We start from the raw sequence: 18,072 nt of genomic DNA, 5'->3' as shown, positions 1-18,072 counted from the left end.
TTCTCATTCTGACAGTCTATCCAGTCTGTTTCTGTTAATGTTATAACTTGTTATTGAAGCAGCCATATACATTTTTCACAACTTCTGCCTTATTGCTGATTTATTGACCCTCTCAATGACCAGTTTTCCCCAGTTGTTGAAATCATTTAATTCAACACTGTTCGGCAGAATCACATATAATTCTGTGTCAGCTCGTTCCAGCTCTTCATTGACGCTATATGAACCTTTTTTGTGGCTACACCATTCCACCAAATGGAAATATTTTAGAGCACCATTTTCGTCAATTTTCCCCAGAATTCAGCCTGACATGTTTGGCATCACTCTAAACTTTGCAAGCTTTCTTTTTCAAGTATAAAGTTTAGCATATATGAAGCATTGTACGAGCTTAGGGAAAGAGAGCATGGCTTAAGTCTCTGAAAACACACAGCAGCACAGAGCTGTGTTCACATTTTGTGGACGAATATGAGTATAACCCACTAGAAGACATAATATACACCCATTATTTTGCACCCATCATCTTATTTTGCGGTATGTAACGATATTAAAGTGTCACAGTGAGTGCTGAGAATCCACAAGGCCAGACAGCCACTGGAGCTGCCTCGTCAGCTGGAAGGCCGGATGTGTGTGTTGGTGAGAGAATTACACCTGCTGTTAAGTCTTACACACACACAGACTGGTAGTCGAGGTTAGCGGGAGCAAGCTGAGAAGACGGCAAGACGGTGCCAGATAGGGATTATAGCTTTGACATGTGTGTGTGTGTGTGTGTGTGTGAGAGAGAGTGTGTGTAGGTGTGTGTTCGTAGGAAATATTTTCCTGTCTCACAGGCCAAGGCCACAGATATTCAAGGTGCTCACTCCTCAATGTTCAAACATTTGTTAGCAATTAGCCTCGGCCACAAAACTGACTTTCAACAAAACACATGGACCCTCCATCCCTCCCTTTTCTTTTTTTCTTTTTTTCACCCTGTCCCTTCTCCAGTCCCTCCCTCATTTTCCAGTTTCTTTGTTCCCCTCCCATCTCTCTCTTTCTTTACCACCCTTCTTCTTTCTCTTCATCCACTCTCGCTCCATTTCCTCCCTCCCTCTCTAAAGTTGCACATGGTTTCTGTCTGAGGAGGTTTTAGTTTCCTCGGGCTCTGGATGGGAGAGGGAGGATGCCAGGAAAGCTGCAGGCAAACGCACATGTTCTAAACTTAATGGGAGCTTTGACCAGCTTCCTTCAGCACTGACAGACCTGCAAGAATATTTTGAAGTCATCTAGAAATCAGCCCATATGGAATAACATTCAATGCGGCTGCATGCTGAAGTCTTTGCTCTCTGTTCACCACTTTTCAAATCTGTGGAAGTAAGACATTTTGGGACTTTTGGGCTTCCTTCTCTCTTTGGAAACTGTTTCAAATTTGATGGCACCTCAAATCTTATATTGCTGACTGCTTTTCCTGCTCCTGGACACTTCCTTTGTGGGAAAAAAAGAGGACTGCAATATCTCCACCATCAAGTTGAGCATCAGGAAAATAGACAACAAGTTGTTTAGAGAGGATTCTTGAGTGAGGAATCATGAAAGGTAGAGTCATTTCTCAGATTTTGGCTGTGTTATTTCTTCAAGTGTTCTGAATTCTGAGCACCTACACATCTTCTACTACACCTTCCTGCTTCCTTGTCATGCAAAAAACATTTCCTACCAATACCTGGGTGCATTTGCCAGTGTGAAAAATACTTAAAAATGTACACAGGAACAGTATGTGTCACTGTGGCATGCAGGCAGGCACCTGCACAGGGCACCAGCGACCACATATGCTTCTCATCTGCTGTGAAACTTGGCAGTGTGGATCCTGAGAAAGTGCCGGTTTGTTGTTCTTGGACGTGAGACTTTGATCAGTCAGCTTTAAGTCCCTATATGTGTGTGCGTGCACGCCACAGCCCCGTTTCATAAAACATGAAATGTTCTGTAGCCCGGCCAATCTGCCACAGATTGACTTAATATCCCCTTTAAAAGAGGGCGAGTGAAAACATAACATTTGAATCTGAGCTTTTTCACAACATGCCATGAAAGGAGAGCTGCCACTGGCTTTGAAGAGGGCTCGTACATGTTTCCCAGACGTACAGTACAGTGTGAGGAGTGACAGTGATGGCAGGATACAGTGGGAAAGAGGGGATAACAGAGGGAGCAGGAAGAAATCTCACATGTGGTGTAGCAGCTCGAAAAGATGTTAAGAAGTGTTTACATATTCATTACCAACAGTAATTGGCATATGATGGATTTATTCCTGTATTTATTTTTGTTGTTAACTGAAATCGTATTCTTTCCTCTGTTTTAATGATCGTTTTTAAAACTTCCTTGGATTTTGTTTTGATAGCCTCTGCAGTGGTGCTATTTCAATCGTAGCTTAGGATCCGTAACTACCGGTTAGTTTACACTCCAGCAAAACCAGCCAACATTACCTGAGATCATCATGCTAACAGTTACATGTCTTCTAGATGGATCATCAACTGGTGAGGACGCTGACTTTCTGCCCGGGACTTGCAGCTGTAGCCTCAGTCTTTTAGCACAACATCGTGAAGCCATCAAGCTCATATTTAAGATCCATTTTACAGGGTTCTCATTTTAAAACAAGTGAGCTGGAAACATTAAAAAGTCAGCTGACGCTCCACAAAGTCGACAGATGCCAGCTAGAAATGAGAAGCTGTGTTTGGCTTCCTCTGTCGGAAAGCAAGGGCCTCTTGTTCTTATTTTAAATGACCAATTAAGGGAAATCAAGGTTACGCGTATGAGTAGAAAAAATAAAAGGAAATCAAATCAAACTCTGATTCAAGTAAGCTCGTTTGGTCTCTGCTTCTGTTGAGTTCCAGAGGAGAGAAGCTGCCTTGAACCACGAGACGGTACAGCAAATTACCTCCAAGAACATTTACAGTGCTCCTCTCAGCCAAACAGTACAGGAGGTCTGTTAATGTGGTTTCCAGTCTTGCTGAGAGCGGGTCCAGCCCTGTCCGACCAGAACAAAACATGCTGCCTCATACATTCCTAACAGGGCTGGAGAGGATGAGGGGGGGGGGGGGGGCAGGAGACAGGTGTATGGCTGGCAAAGGAGAAGGAAACAGTGAGCGAAGGGAAGAAGAGAAGGGGAGGCACAGAAAGGGAGACAGATTTTCTTGTTTTCAATGCCATTTTTGCTGCGGCAGCGTTACGAATTTACAGTCAAAGCCTTTTGAATTTGGACTGAAAAGAGAACCAGGAGACAGAAAAGCTGATTGTCATACTGACTTGTTCTTTCAGTATCCGGTGTGCACCTTTTTGCTTGTTTGGATTAATTATCTGAATGTTTCTGCTGGACTTTGTCATGTTTTCACACCAACTCTAGCAGCAGACACATAGAAATGTCGAATGTGCTGCAACTGGATCCTTAATTGAGATGGTGGAGGTATTATCAGGTTGTTTAGTAGTAGCAGTGTTTATTTTTTTACTAGTTTTTCTTCACTTTTCTTCACATGTATTAGCAATACTGATCATGTAAAAGGTATGTGGAAACTCCTGTTCACATACGTCAGTGTACTTTTGGTTTTGGGGCTGTTCTTCATGGTCTGGGTCCTGGGTCATGGTCCTCAGGGGAAGTCTTGATGCAACAACATACAGTTATTCTGCTTCTGCTAGTTCTGTGGCAACTGTTTTTAACAATGCACCCCGCATGCTAACCCATGATTGGGTCGGCAGTCGTTCATAAATCCAGCACTAACTTTGTGTGTAAAGTTGTTTCGTAAAGTAGTGGGGTAAACAGGAAGTTACTGCAGCACAACAAGCTGCAGCATGACACAACAAAAAATAACAGTTTAAGTGGCCAAGAGATGTATTTTGAGCTGACAGTCCTTTGAAAATAGGTATGACTGTGTTGCATTCACGTCTGTGCACATAGAGACGTGTGTGTGTGTGTGTTTCAGAGTTAGCTGTATTCATGCAGTTTAGATTGAGTGGAAAATGCAATTATGCTGACTTAACCGACGCTATTTGGTCATTTACTCTAACCTACGATGTCATTTGAGGTTAATTGTGTTCTTTTTGTGAAATTTGATTCAACATCTTCCCAGTTTACGCCGTTACTAAACATTATTTTCACTCATCAATGTGAACAAGCAGGATTTTAGCAAGCTAACGTCAGTTTTTTGATTCTGTTAGCCAACATTTACACCTGGGAGTTACAGGATGTGCATTTTTAGTGACAATCAATGGCAACTAACCTTATATAGCAGCTAGTTTTTGTCGTACAACCCGTTTTATTTAACTGATGTGATGTGATCCCTTCACCGATGTTGATCAGGTGTCCACATACTTATAACCATATATTTTAACCTCCTTTGCAAAGCTTTTCGTGTTCTTACCTTCATTCTGTCTCTCTGGAAAGTTCCTATAAGATGGTGGTCATGTGAAATTTGAAGGCCAGTAAAAAAAAAAATGACTGAGAGGCCTGCAAATAAAAGCATTGGAGAATATTGCACACGCCCTTTGGCCTCAAAGCCCCTGTAAACCCAGCCAGGCTTGCCTCTGTGTCCCAGCCTGGCTGTCCAAAGCAGTTTAGTCCTGAGAAGACATGATGCGTTTATGGGATCGTGACACTGAAAATCTCCTGTTTCACTGCCAAACCACAATAAAAGAACATTCTCTTGTAATGGCTCGTCTATAACGTCAGCTTCGCAGTCTGCAGTAACACATTCCTGGCGTTTATAGTTTTGCAAGGAGACCACACATTCCAGTCAGAGGGCACCTAAATGACTTGGATGTTAACAGAGGTTTGGAGAGGGACTCGTTTGGCTTTATGAGTCGCGGTCAAGACCTCCACTCTGATCTGGAGCAGGGCCCATCTCGTGACTCCTGGTTTCACTTAAAGCTGGGACTTGCTGAGGTTCTTGAGGGGGATTTTCTGGTCAAAATAACTCAAACAAACTAATGAAGGAGGGGGACATCGAAGCATGACATGCTGAATCTGTGCATCTTCATGTGGGAAGGGCATCTCTATTTGCATGGAGCAATGTGGTGAGGTTACAGGACATTCAGTGCATGTTACTCACCAAGGATAACATTTTGCACAGTCCCCTGGCGAAAGCAGAGTCCAGAGGGGGAATGAAGGGAGGGAGAGGATGGGGAAGGGCTTTGGAAAGTCCAAAAACCCCCCTGAAAGGAACCACAAACATGAAGCGGTGCCGATGTTTAGCTGACTCACGCACAGGCCTGGCGCTGCGTTCACAAACACCAAAGGTCCGATGGTGAAAGAGGATGGAGGGAGGAGGGTTGAGTGACTCCATGTGGGTGAATAGCAACATCCTGATACTCTGCATCTTTATTTTTGTTGTACTTTATAAAGTTTCTCTTCTAGCCCTGCTTTCTGGCCACTGTACACTGTCTGAATCAGCAATTTACGAGTACAGTATACTGACTGGGCCGATTCACTGGAACCACAATAACATGAATGGTTAAGAAGATAATGTTGGCTTGGCAGGCCTTTTTTAGATGATTTTATGGTGAACTGATTATCTTTTGTAGAGACATTGGGCTTCAAGCAAGAACATTTTCGTATTCTTTACCTTTTTTCTATGAGGTTTGCTCATACAAGGGTTCCAACCCTCCAAACTCTTTAACTGCACAAACTAATTGCGAGTCTTTGAGCCTAATTCATGCGGATGTGTGCGTTAGTGGGATTTGATCATTAGCATAATTGACACAAAAGGCTACCTGTATGGCTCCGTATGTGGGTATGTAATCAAAACAAGATTTAATAGTAGTACCATGAGACCAGGTGTCCAAATAGCACTTAATATCCACGTGATATAATTCGTCACAAAGAATATTCCTGGCAGAATATGGAAATATGGTCATTTTCAGGACTGTCATACTTTTATTGAATTATTCACTGTTCAGTACTACATCCTTTGGAAAAAGCTTTTGGAAATGTTTACTTTTGTTGGATTTTGTTGAGCACACTTTTCAAGCCTCTCCTGCAAACACACGTCCTTACAGTATATTTACATCTTGTCACAGCACAAGTGCACACTTACTGGGAGATCTCGTTGCGATGGTGGTTTTGAATGATTTGATCCCACTCAGTTACAGGAAAGCGCAGGACACATCATGCAGATGCTCCATGTTTGTTTTCACAGTGAAGTTGTTGATGAAGGACGACTCACTTGAAACCTTGAAGCATAATCAAATCAAAGTGCAAGTTTGACAAAGAAACTGTACGACCCACTTTTAGTAGTTTCAGTGTTTTGCCAGTCTATAGGTGTGACCTGGTTTGGCCGCGTTGTGTTGTCAGATCAGCTCAGTCCTGCTCTGTGTGTGTTGGACAGGTCGACTTCCTCACTAACGAGACAGACACAAGAGTTTTTTTTCCACAGAGGGCAGGAAAAACATGAGGGGAGAGAAAAAGAGAGGGAGGGAGGTGAAGGAGGAGAAGCATAACCGAGGAGCCGGCAGATATTTGAGGGTGGATACTGATCTGTGATATTTTGGAATTTCAGCTTCCAATAGCAAATAATGTGCTGACATTCAAATCTTTTTTTAATTTGAATCTGACCATTTTCATGCCACAGAAGTCCAAAAGAAATGACAAGAATTCAGTTTTCCCCTCAGAAATGTATTTTAATCAGGGTGGGAAAGTCTCTGAAACAGGCATTTGGCTCAGTATGGGGCATGAAAACTCTCCGAAACCCAGAATAATGATGGGATGTGACTTTACTTCTACCCTTGCCATACTTTCACTACTTGTACTACTCTTTCTACTCCTACTGCCTTCAAATTTAAGTCGTGAGTTTAGAATTTCATGAATGTCTTTGAAAAAATGGTGAATGGTTTAGTGTAAGCAGTTAAACTTACTCTTTACTTACTTACTTACTATAGCTGCTAATTGCTCCACTGCGTTCACCAGCGAGTCGCTAACTTTGTCTGTCTGCTGCTGGTTGTTGGGCAGGTGGTGTACAGCGGGTTCATCGGAAAGTTTTAGCTGAAACAGCCGCTGGAAACGAGGGTCATGGGAGTGGTGACGGTGAACCCAAACAGTGAAGTTGGAAAACACTCCGTAGAGCGATGGAGAGCTGCAGAGTTCAATGCTCACATTGATTTGATCCATTGTTAACTCAGCTTTAAAACTGAAGTAACTGTCAGTCATCAGTCAGTCTAACCCTGGAAGAGTCTGTGCAGGTCAGCCTTCCCTTTGTCCTCGTGAACTGCCATGAGAAGTTTTGGTAACTGCAGAGCGACGACTGAGTGCGGACATGCAATTCTTTGTCTTTCTCACTTTCTGTCTTTAACGTCCTTTTCTTCATTCTTCTTTGCCTTTTAGTTCTTTGGAGGTGGCAGCCTTCACCTCTCCTCCTGTTTTCCTCTCCCTCTCTCACCCCCTCCGTCATTATGTCAGACTCATCCACCCAGACCTGACCTCAGCTGTTCCACCGCTGACTGACATAAACATTCACCTCATCGTGGCGTTTGCAAAGTGCAATTTGGTTTAAGCCAAACTTAAACAATAAGTTCATTTGTGGAAAACCTAACATTAACATCCCAGTGTTGACCCTGTTTGCATCACCACGTATCCCATAATGCTACGTGCAGACTGCTACTCGCTTCTCATAGACCTTTGAATTCGTAAGGATTGTGCAGTTTTAGGTTCAATTGTTTGCACTAAAACCGTCTGGTGTAGAAGTACTCATCACATGAGGAATGATAAGGTTTCTATCTGTTAAAAAAAACACTTTGACAAACATTGTGTGCAACTGCTGCTGGTTTTGTTCTCTTCCCAGCCATTTTTCTCTTGTTCTCTCCCCATGAGAGACCAGACTTCTCTTCATGCTAAGATGATTTTGTGGTTAACCCCAGAGATTGAGCCGCAGCAGACACTTTGGTTTCAGAAAATTTGAAAACATTTTGTATTGGCTTGAGAAATGGAAGAAAACAGAAAAATAAAAGATCTTTTTACAACTCAAAATGAACTGTTAACCAGTAGATTTATTACATAAAACACACTGTTGCACAGTGGGAGTGACAGACAACAAAAAGCCACACTTAATGCATCTGATCATTAGCATTTTGCATACCTTACATTGAGTGTTGCACCCTCTGACTGAAGGTGGCTCTAAAAGGTTCGTGGCTCAATCCTTATTCAGAAGTAGGCAGATATCTTCGGCTTGGATTCAGAACAACTACAACCGATTCCAACCCAGCGACCCAGTTTCAAAATCATCGCATGCTTAATATGTTCTGATTTTTAAATACACAAATTTGTTGTTAGCCCGGTTAGCTGTTCAGTTAGAGATGCATCAGGGAATTGGCCCGAAATCGTTGTGCAGTCAGATGTGTTGGTGGGAAAGGCTCTGCACCAACCCCTCCTTAATAAACACGTCCGTGAATGTTAAATCTCTGTAATGACAACAATAACAAAAGATTAGCCAGCAAGTCCTCCGAATGTATCAACACAATATGTTGTTTGTCCCTGCCCTCTAGAACGACACATGAGTAAACATAAACATTGACTCACGGTTGGAAATGGCAAAGGAGCAGCGGGCCTCCCTGGAGATTATAAACACTGCTGCTGTTTATGAATACGATTGGACGTTACTAATCAGATGGTAGCCAATCAGCTATTGCGAGCATGACTTCAGTTCTCGGCCTGAGCCAACGCTATGCCCCATTTGGGTACAACAAGGAGAAATCACTTCTGTCTGGACTCAGTCAACACATCAGAAACATCATCGCGAAGTCATTTCGCTGTGCACATTTTTTGAGATGCAGCGCCGAAGCAAGTCTGCAGTAACACGTGACTGCATTCATTACATTTATGCAGCAACGTCCCTGCAGTCTGACCACTCAGTCTGACACTGTTTGCTCCTTTGGCAGCATCAACACGGCACCATGGCAGTCATGACTGTCTGTCTTCAGCCAGTCAGCAACCTGCCAAACCCCTGTTTGCCTGTGTATGAGTGTATACGCCTGAGTTTCCCTTCAGAAACAGCCACACCTGCAGCTCAGCAGAGCGTTCTGCCTTCCTAAACATCGAGGGCCACACCTGCAGTGCCTAAAGTGTGGGGTTGGGTGCCAGTTTTGGGTGGTGTACAGTTAATGACAAGTCCGTAGCTGTTACATACAGTTATGAAAACACGACATTGAATGTATTCTGGTAAAGTAAACTGGCCTATTCTGTGGAAGTCATGCTTCTTACATTCAGTCCTCTCCGGCCGGAGTGTGTGATGACAACCTCCTCGGACACACGTGCACACACAATACTCCCACCAGAACCAGCACACAAAACCAGCAACTGTTCTCATGCTTTGCACCACCATGGGGCTGCTTTCTCCTGAGTGAGCTGCAGCCCAGAGAAAACATCTGAGCAGAGCAAAAACCTTCCTTTTTATTGAGCTGAGATAGCAGCCTCATACTGAACACACTCCTCGGGGGGGGGGTGGAGGCTGTTGGGGATTGTGAGGCAGCTGGTTTGTATGATTCGACAGGAGTAATAAAACTGCTTGGTGTCAGTTTTCTTAAATGCCTGTTTTGTGTCTCTTTCTTTTTTTGGCAGATAACTATGGCGGATACGAGAACCAGCTTTTCAAAGGTAACGATCAAGGTTTTCATAAATGTCAACAGAGAGAAGTAAATAAGCGTTAAGCATGATTTGGTTTTCCAGTATATCTTAAAAGTAAAATTGTTTTGACATTTTTGGGACATGTATTTGCCTTCTTGCCAAGTTAGATGAGACAAATTATGCTAAACTAAGCTAATCGGGACAGATATGAAAGAGGTCTGAAATCCTCTAATCCAGAATTCTCGGCAAGAAAGCGTTGACCCATTTTCAGGGTTGTAATTCAAGCATTGTTGGTTTGGTCCATTTTGTCTCTGTTAAGAAAATAGGAATAAAAGTGCTGCCAGTAGTTTCAGTGATCTGCAGAGAGAATAATGTGACTCTCTCCTGAGTTCCTTTTACATACTTAACTTGTGTTTTCACCACTGAAACTGATAATAAAAAAAAAAAAATGACATGATAATAAACACTACAAATATTAAAGCCTGTATATTCTATGATGTATTTGTTATTTTGTCAGTAGTGGAACAAATTGTCATGTTTGCATTTTTCCTTGTCTTGTTTTTCAGAGGAGGATTTCACTGGAGAGGAGGAAATGCCTTCTTTCAGAGGTGAAGGCCACACACACACACACACACACACACACACGATGATATGATATGATATGATATGATAGTAAACCAAATAGATTTTGGTTTTTAACTGTTAGTTGGACAAAACAGGCCATTTATATATGTCAACTTGTCACCTTTGGGAAATTGTATTTTGGGTATTTTGTACTATATTTTGACATTCTATGAATTAATCAATAATGAAAATAATCATTACTTGCAGCCCTACAGATAATGTGGATAAAACACTCTAAAATGTAGAGTGTAACAGAAAAGGGGGTCTGTCTTTGTAATGATTACTTTTACTGAAGGTGATGCTTAAGTACATTTATTGTAGTATATATAGTTTATATTTTTATTGTACTGCTGCTTTTACTTAAGTAAAGGGTTTAAATACTGTATATTCTTTCGACGCTCCTCCAGGTCGTAGCAGGGGCGGCTGTATGAGGTGCCAGCAGAGCCACTCTCTCCAGCTGGCAGTCAAAGTCCTCTATGGATTCGTTGCATTCCTCATCATCACTGTGGCAGTGCTGGCATCGCTTGGTGAGCTCAGTTTAACTTTTAACTTCTTCAACCTCAGCGGGTCATTGTGACGCTGAAGCTACAGTTCAGCTCTCTTTTTTTCTTTTTAAAAAATCAAGATGCAATCAAGTAATCCTGCAAAGAAAAAGTCTCTAAAGCAAAAAAATACCACAGATATTATCTCCCTGACTCCCCCACTGAGACGCTAATCTCTAAGGGTGGATGCAGTCAGCGGTCAAAACAGCTGTTCTCAACAGCCTCGTGATTTGTTTGGTAATTCCACTGATTAATGCTGACACTGTGCATTAAGAGTGAGACGTAGGCCTGTCATGGGAAAAGATCACGCTCAGTGTTCTGTCTTTGCGTGTGTCTTAATAAAACACAGTCCATTTAACTCCCATAGATCAAATGAATGCGGTGCTGGGTCCTGTGTGCCATGTTTTACCTGACAGCTGCTCAGCGCCGACAGATGCTTTCCGCATTAACATCACATTTTATTGGGTTTGAAAAGCCGTAAATCTTCATCTTTTACAACCGTCGGGGGATCGGAGCAGAGCAGAGAGAGAGAGTGAGGCTCGGTAGAGTGATGTCAAATCCCACGACACACACACGAGCTTGTATTCAGACACACGTGTACAGAAATATAATAAAGTTCTGTTTTGTTCTGCAGCGATTCTCGGAGGACTTTTTGTGCCCTGGGTCTCGCCTCTCAGGCTACATACTGGCTGCCCTACTTTATAGTTAGAGGTTGTTGGGTGAAGACGATATCAGCTGTTAGATGCTAGCAAGTACATATTTACCATTCTAATAATATGTTTTGCTTAAAAGTTAAATGCCTGCACAATGATTGCATACAATCCTGAATTTCAGCAAAAATAATATTTGGGGGAAACATAATTATAATTTTGTAAATGTCAACGTTTGTATGTAGCATATTGAGCATCAACAAAGACAATTGAGCATCAAAAGGCAAATCAACATTTACAAACATTCATTGAACCCAAAATGTGTGCCAACACACATATAAACATGTACACCACAAACACAGAATCGCTGCAGAACTTAGTTTATGTTTGTTTCAACTTCCAGCACAGCTGTACGCCACCAAAGCACTGAAAACTGAAGTATAAACAGAAAGGATGTTGCACTTGGCTTCAACTCCCAACTGTGCATGTGCACAAAGTAAAACAGAAACAAACAACCTTTGATTTTTCCGTTCCCTGCTGAACATCTGTTGTATAAAAAATAAATTATTCTGCAAAAATCAGTTAAGTAACAAATGTGGAATTAAGTAATACATTTTTAGCTCTTTGCTTCAAGGGGGAAAAAAAGGATTTGTTTGGAGTGACATACACTTTTCCAAGCTGTCACATCCAAAGCATGTGTAGAAATCTACAAATAGAAATAGTGGCTGATTTACAAGCCACAAGTCTATAAGAATGTTTCATGAAATTCATTGATTGAAAGTGTTATTGCTAAAGCATCGTTGCCCAGAGTTTAGCCAAAGCCATAAGCCACGTTCAGCATCACTGTCGCAGCAGCTAATGCAGTAGAGCAGGTGGAATGTGGAAGCATTTACATATGCAAACACACTGTGGAAGAGACCTGCAGTAATCCCCTGAGTCAGGGCTTAGGGTGCTGAAAAAGTCTGCAAACACACATTAATCAAACCTACACTCAAATGTGCACAGTAAAGCTCACACTCAATGAATGATTGCTGCTCTCTTGGGAAATATGTTGGGAGAGGACCTGGCCAGCTGGCTAAACCATCATTCATCAGTGTTTTTGGTTACATTTTGCTTGCTAATGAAAGCTTTCCGTGTTTTCTTGTCGGGGCTTAAATTACAACTTCCTGTTTTTACTCCTTTAAATACTTCCTATGTCCTGTTAACACCAAAGTACTACTGATGTCGATCTGTATCTACTCCTCAGCATTCAGAACCATCCTCCGTGGTTATTTTCTCTCCCTCTACTACTGTCGTGTTTTCCTGTTAGCATTTGTTTAAAGCTAATTCTCCATTAACTTACGCTGACTTTCACAGAAACAAACATGACATGGCCATCAGCAACACACAGTGCTCCTTCACTGAAATGTAAATCCTGAACTCTAATAAGACAATAATATTTTTTTTTCCTGAACTTACTCAACTTTGCTGTGTCTCCAGTGTTCAGGAAGGTTGACAACCTGTCTGAGGAGGAGTCCGTATACAGCAAGAAGATCTCCAGGGTTCAGCAAGGGATAGAGGGTAACGTAGCTGAATTACTTCTAAATATGGTCATTTCTTATATTGAGTCAGGGTGGCCTCGTTGACTTAAACATTATGGGAAAACAAAAGCAATGGAATGCACACAGAAAACAGAGCTCTTCAAGATTTCTTCAAGAAATAACTAAAAAGAAAAGTTTTTTTTTTTTAAATATACAAATGCTAAATTTACTTTGCTTTGGAGGATTTCATAGATTCTTAAAGAAGTGTATGTAAATGTAAAACTATGACTGAACTGTTGTTGAGCAGTGAATTAAAAGCACAGTACTATAAAGAACATATTAAGACTTTTTGTGTCTCTAAAATACATAGATCCTTGAGATTGTTCAGAAGTTCATTCTTGACAAAAAAGAACGTTCATGTTGGCTTAAAAAGTAAGACTGAAGGTTAATTCTGGGTTTTTACAAAACCAGCCTCACAGCTACTAAATGGACCTTGCGGTGTGACCGTGCATGTGTACCAGGTGTTTCGAGGTCATTCACGTAGTGTGAAGCAGTGCGGATGATCGTTTTCCCTCATAAAACAGACATGTGGTGCCAGAGGCTTTGACATATATACATACATCTCGGACTTTTCTCCGTCCTGCCTCACTGCCTCTCTTTCTCTGTCTCTCACCTCGCCTCCTTGTCTTTCCATGACTTCGTCTCTCAGATCTGAGCTCCACCTCGAACTGTTCAGGCTGTCTGGATGTGACTCTGTACAGCGAGGAGATCAGCAGGCTGAAGAGAGAGTTTGAAGACATCCAGAAGATGATACTGGGACAAGAGCAGGTACAGCATAGTGAATCATAAATCAAGTTCTACGAGACAAAGCTGCTTGTTTTGTTCAAATAGTCAAAGAGATATTTTATTATATTAACAAATATTGAATCACTAACTCTGCCTCTTTGATCCCTGTCCCCCTCCAGGTCCTGGACCAGGCCTCCCAGACCCAGACCACCCTAAAGGCCACCAGCAACCGGCTGACACGCGACGTGCAAAACAACCTCATGTCGATCAAACTACTCAACCAGTCGCTGGAAAGATACCTGGATCGGGTGGAGGGCTGGAAGGACGTGATCGAGGAAACTGAGGAGAAAATGAAGGCGCTGACGGAGGATCAGTATGGCGTCAAAGCTACAGCGCAGCAAGTTAACACGACGGTGTCTCTCAGGTGAATGAAAAGATGGAGGGAAGAGACCACCACAAAGTCTCTGAACTGTGTTTTATACTTAAACGCAGATATCAGCTATGTGACACATGAATTCTCCTGCTTTACTGTGACTGGAAGCTTTGCGGGAAAAGATACAGTAACATTTACTGTTTTGGAGAAGCAGGATGTGTCAAATTTGCAAAACATTTATCACGTTCAAGTTAAAATGTTATTAAGCATTTTATTGTGAACGCGACCTCAGTTTCTGTCACTAGCAGCTAGCAGCTAGCTCCAGGGTTTAGCACTGTTGACGGCGCACTGGTGGTGTGAAAGGTCTTGGGGAAGATGATTCGAAGAAGCAGATTAATAATAAAGATAATAATAATAGACAAATAAAGAGTAGTAAAGTGTAATATTTTTTATCTTTAAATTCCGTCTCAGTCAGCTCTTGTTTCGTCACAGATATTGTGTGTGTGGCTATTATTTAATGAAGTCAGTTTGGTCTTGTTAACGTCTCGTCTTCATCGTGGAAAAATATGTTTCATCACAACCCCATGCTAGATTGTAATCAAGTCTTGCTTGCTACATGTACGTGTGTTGATGACCTTTTAGTGAACTGGCCGTGTGGGAACTTAATGAGTGGCTGACAGCAGGCAAGAAGCCAGAGTCACAGCCAACTGCAATTTTTTTTACAATCTGGATAAGCAATTAATTATTTATGAAGGCAAAGTACAGTAAGAATAACAACTGGGATTTCCCATTTGAAAAGGGCGCAGCTGCGACTCACATAATGCTGATTTAAACCTGATGTAGAATGTGACCGATGGAGTTTATCATCCATCTTTATTTGAGTTTTTTTTTTAATTCTACCATGAATTTAAATGGGGTCCTTCATTATTTCCTGCTTACAACAGTAAAGGCATGTAGGTCAATTATTTAGATAGATAGTTAAAGTAGCGGTTTAACAAAAGATCTACTCATCATACACTTTTTGGCTGCTTCCTAATAGTTTTTAAAGCAAGATAATGTGATACAGCCATGATGTATTTTATCTACTGCATCTCGCATGTCTGTGTTTTTTTCCTCTGCTCTCCAGTACAATGTGGATAGATGCCCTGCAGAGAAAGGCAGACGAGGAGACTCTGGTCCTCCAGAAGTTGACCACCGACTGGCAGAACTACAGCCGAGTTCTGAGCGCCATCAAATCCAACACGAGCAGCACCACGCAAAACATGCGCTTCCTCCAAAACAACATCGTAGCAGATCACCAGAGAATCGCCATGTCCACTGAGGTGTACTACGACCTCACCCAGCAGGTGTGTGTTATGCAGCACTGAAAGCCAACCCCCATGTACATTTTCACAAGTTTAATTAAAAACAAAACGTTTCTTTGTATTTTTGGAAAGTGAGGACATTTTGGCAGCTTCTTACCTCTTAAAAAGTCTGTTTGAGTTTTTACACTTGGTTTTAGAATTCACCTCCTCAATGATGCTTTTACCCGGCCTTTATTAATGACCGGCCTTTTCATGAGAATGTACGGTATGTCCTCACAAGTCAAGAAGTACAACATATGTCTGTATTTTCTCCAGGTGATGAACCTGCAGATGCAGCTTGACAACGTGACGTCTTTCATGGACGAACATGAGGAGAACATGCATGACCTTCACTATCATTCCAGGTAACACACTTGTACTACTACACATGAGAGGATAGACCGATAGATGGATAACACACACATACACACTCGACACAAAAAAGTATTCTGGAAATGTATAAAGTCACACTGTAACCGTCCTCTTTAGGTACTATGAGAACCGGACAGGTGAGCGTTTCTCTGCATTGGATGGTCGTCTGAACTCCATCGCGATGGAGATTGACACAATCTCCTCCAGCATCAACGCCACCGTCAGCCACGTCCAGAGCATGTACAAGTACATCAACATCGAGAGCTCGTCCTGCCAGAGTCGCCTGAGCAGACACACAGAAGATCTGCAGGTAGTAACCAGTTTGAGTTATTTCTTATTGCTTACGTATCCATCGACGAATACACACAAACAATGCAGGTTAGAGCTGAAGTCCTGCAGAGTAAGAGAGAGTAAAAATCTCGTCATACTTCAGGCTAGCAAGCATCTTAGATTTGTTTTTATAAAAAAGTTTATGCTCTTCTCCCAACTACACTGGCAGTTTCATCACGATAGTTGGTTAGCTTAAAGGTTAGCTAAGCTTGACACATAGCCCAGTCTTAATCTTGCCCGATTTCTCCTTCCTCTCTACTCTCCCCTCCTTGTTCTTTGTGTTCGTACGGATTTTCTTCTTTTGCCTCTTATCTGTGTCCTCATATCCTCCTCTCTTTTGTGAAGAACCTGAACAACACAGTCTTGTTACTCCTCCACTTGGCCGACACACTGAGACAGCAAAACATGTTGTTGAATTTGCAACTGGATGTGGATATCAGGAACCTGTCTATGGTGATGGAGGAGATGAAGCTTGTGGATGTTCACCATACCCAGCTCATAAAGAACTTCACTATAGTGAAAGGTACAGTGGCTGTTGTCATATATAAAGAGCAGAACAGTACATGTACTCTTCATTATTTCACTTCACCTCACTATCCTCTCTCAACAGGTGCTCCTGGACCACCAGGGCCCAAAGGGAACCGAGGTGAGACTGGCTCAAAAGGACCAATGGGACTCAATGGGAGCAAAGGTGACAGAGGCCCTATAGGTAGCCGTGGATCCGTTGGAGAGAAGGGTTCTCTTGGGCCCAAAGGAGCACCAGGTGAAACAGGCCCTGGTGGCAATAGAGGGGCAGTAGGAATCAAAGGAACTAAAGGGTCTCTTGGCCCTCCAGGACCACGTGGTGAGAAGGGCCAGAAAGGTGACATGGGCCTCTCCGGTATAGATGGCGTACAAGGACCCACAGGGCCTCCGGGGATCCAGGGTCAGGCAGGACTGCCAGGCATCATTGGGCCATCAGGACCAAGGGGAAAACCAGGGCCAACAGGACCCCCTGGACCTCCAGGAACCCCTGGACCTCTATGCTTGCAGTATCCCCATGACCAAACCAACACCCAGCAGCGGACCGCGACGCCTGCTGTTGGACCCAAGAGACAGTAGAAGACGCAGACCCGGTACAAAGAAACTTGAGAATTATTGACAGATATAAACTGAAAGAATATCATCCATTGTGACTGAAGACGCAATAATCCATTTCTATGGGATTACGCAAGACTTTATGAGAACTTTATGAACAAATGCAGCAAATCAAATTCAAGATGGGCCTTTAAAGGAGGAATTCCCCTGATGTTATGACATGGCTACTAGAAATGAATCAAGAGGTAGGTCTAAAAAATAAAAAACAAAACAGCTGCCATGGACTGAACTGTTGTTGAGCAGTGAAAAAGATGAGTACCCAAGGCCAAAAATGGATAGGTTTTGGACAGACTGTATTTTTATGTTGGAGAAAACTGACTTCATACAACACATGGGTCTCATAGCTACTTTTGATGAGGGTTTCCTTGTACATCAAAGCAAAATAATACCCAAATACAATAAGCCCTGACATTGTATTAGATTTGACCAGAATTGAAAACTTGTCTTGGATGATGACATCAATAGGGATAAAAAACACATCACAGATGAATGTACTGTGAGCAAAGAATATGTTTGAGGTTGTTTTCAAGCAACTAAAACCTCATGGGGCATAATAAATAGGAGGGCTGTTAACCACAGATTTGGACTAAAGTAGTGGTGTTTACCCGTCCTGACTACTCAGAGGTTTACATTCCCAGGCACTACTATAAAGGCACAGAAAAAAGATCTTTTTCCTTTCAGTACACATTGACACACCCTTTTCTGATGGATGGCACTTTATTGGTTCTTAAAGTGTAGAAATTAAAGTCAGTTTGCTTCTCTTTTGGCATTTCAGAGCAGGTACTCTGAAGACTTTGCTTTCATCTACTGGGCAAAACTGTCATTTTATGATCTGT

At 42.2% G+C, this 18,072-nt stretch overlaps 1 protein-coding gene across 1 annotated transcript; it reads left to right on the top strand.

The window, feature by feature from the left end:
• Nucleotides 1-1,441: 1,441 nt before the first annotated feature.
• On the top strand, nt 1,442-17,200 carry scara3 (scavenger receptor class A, member 3). The gene is made up of 12 exons (XM_070926084.1): nt 1,442-1,563; nt 9,554-9,589; nt 10,126-10,167; nt 10,591-10,710; nt 12,855-12,935; nt 13,605-13,723; nt 13,861-14,105; nt 15,181-15,400; nt 15,674-15,762; nt 15,887-16,079; nt 16,445-16,622; nt 16,710-17,200. The coding sequence occupies exons 1-12, from the start codon at nt 1,557-1,559 to the stop codon at nt 17,198-17,200; spliced, it is 1,821 nt and encodes a 606-aa protein (XP_070782185.1). The 5' UTR covers nt 1,442-1,556.
• The last annotated feature ends 872 nt before the right edge of the window (nt 17,201-18,072 follow it).

The sequence above is a fragment of the Enoplosus armatus genome, chromosome 19 (assembly GCF_043641665.1).
Source record: "Enoplosus armatus isolate fEnoArm2 chromosome 19, fEnoArm2.hap1, whole genome shotgun sequence".
In the NCBI taxonomy this organism is placed as follows: Eukaryota; Metazoa; Chordata; class Actinopteri; order Centrarchiformes; family Enoplosidae; genus Enoplosus; species Enoplosus armatus.
The sequence above is the reverse complement of the archived record's forward strand: the minus strand, read 5'-3'. Positions and strand labels throughout refer to the sequence as shown.

Coding starts and splice junctions, on each gene's coding strand:
- scara3 (XM_070926084.1), top strand. Junction 15,763..15,886: donor GACCTTCACTATCATTCCAG/GTAACACACTTG, acceptor CGTCCTCTTTAG/GTACTATGAGAACCGGACAG. Junction 16,623..16,709: donor GAACTTCACTATAGTGAAAG/GTACAGTGGCTG, acceptor CTCTCTCAACAG/GTGCTCCTGGACCACCAGGG.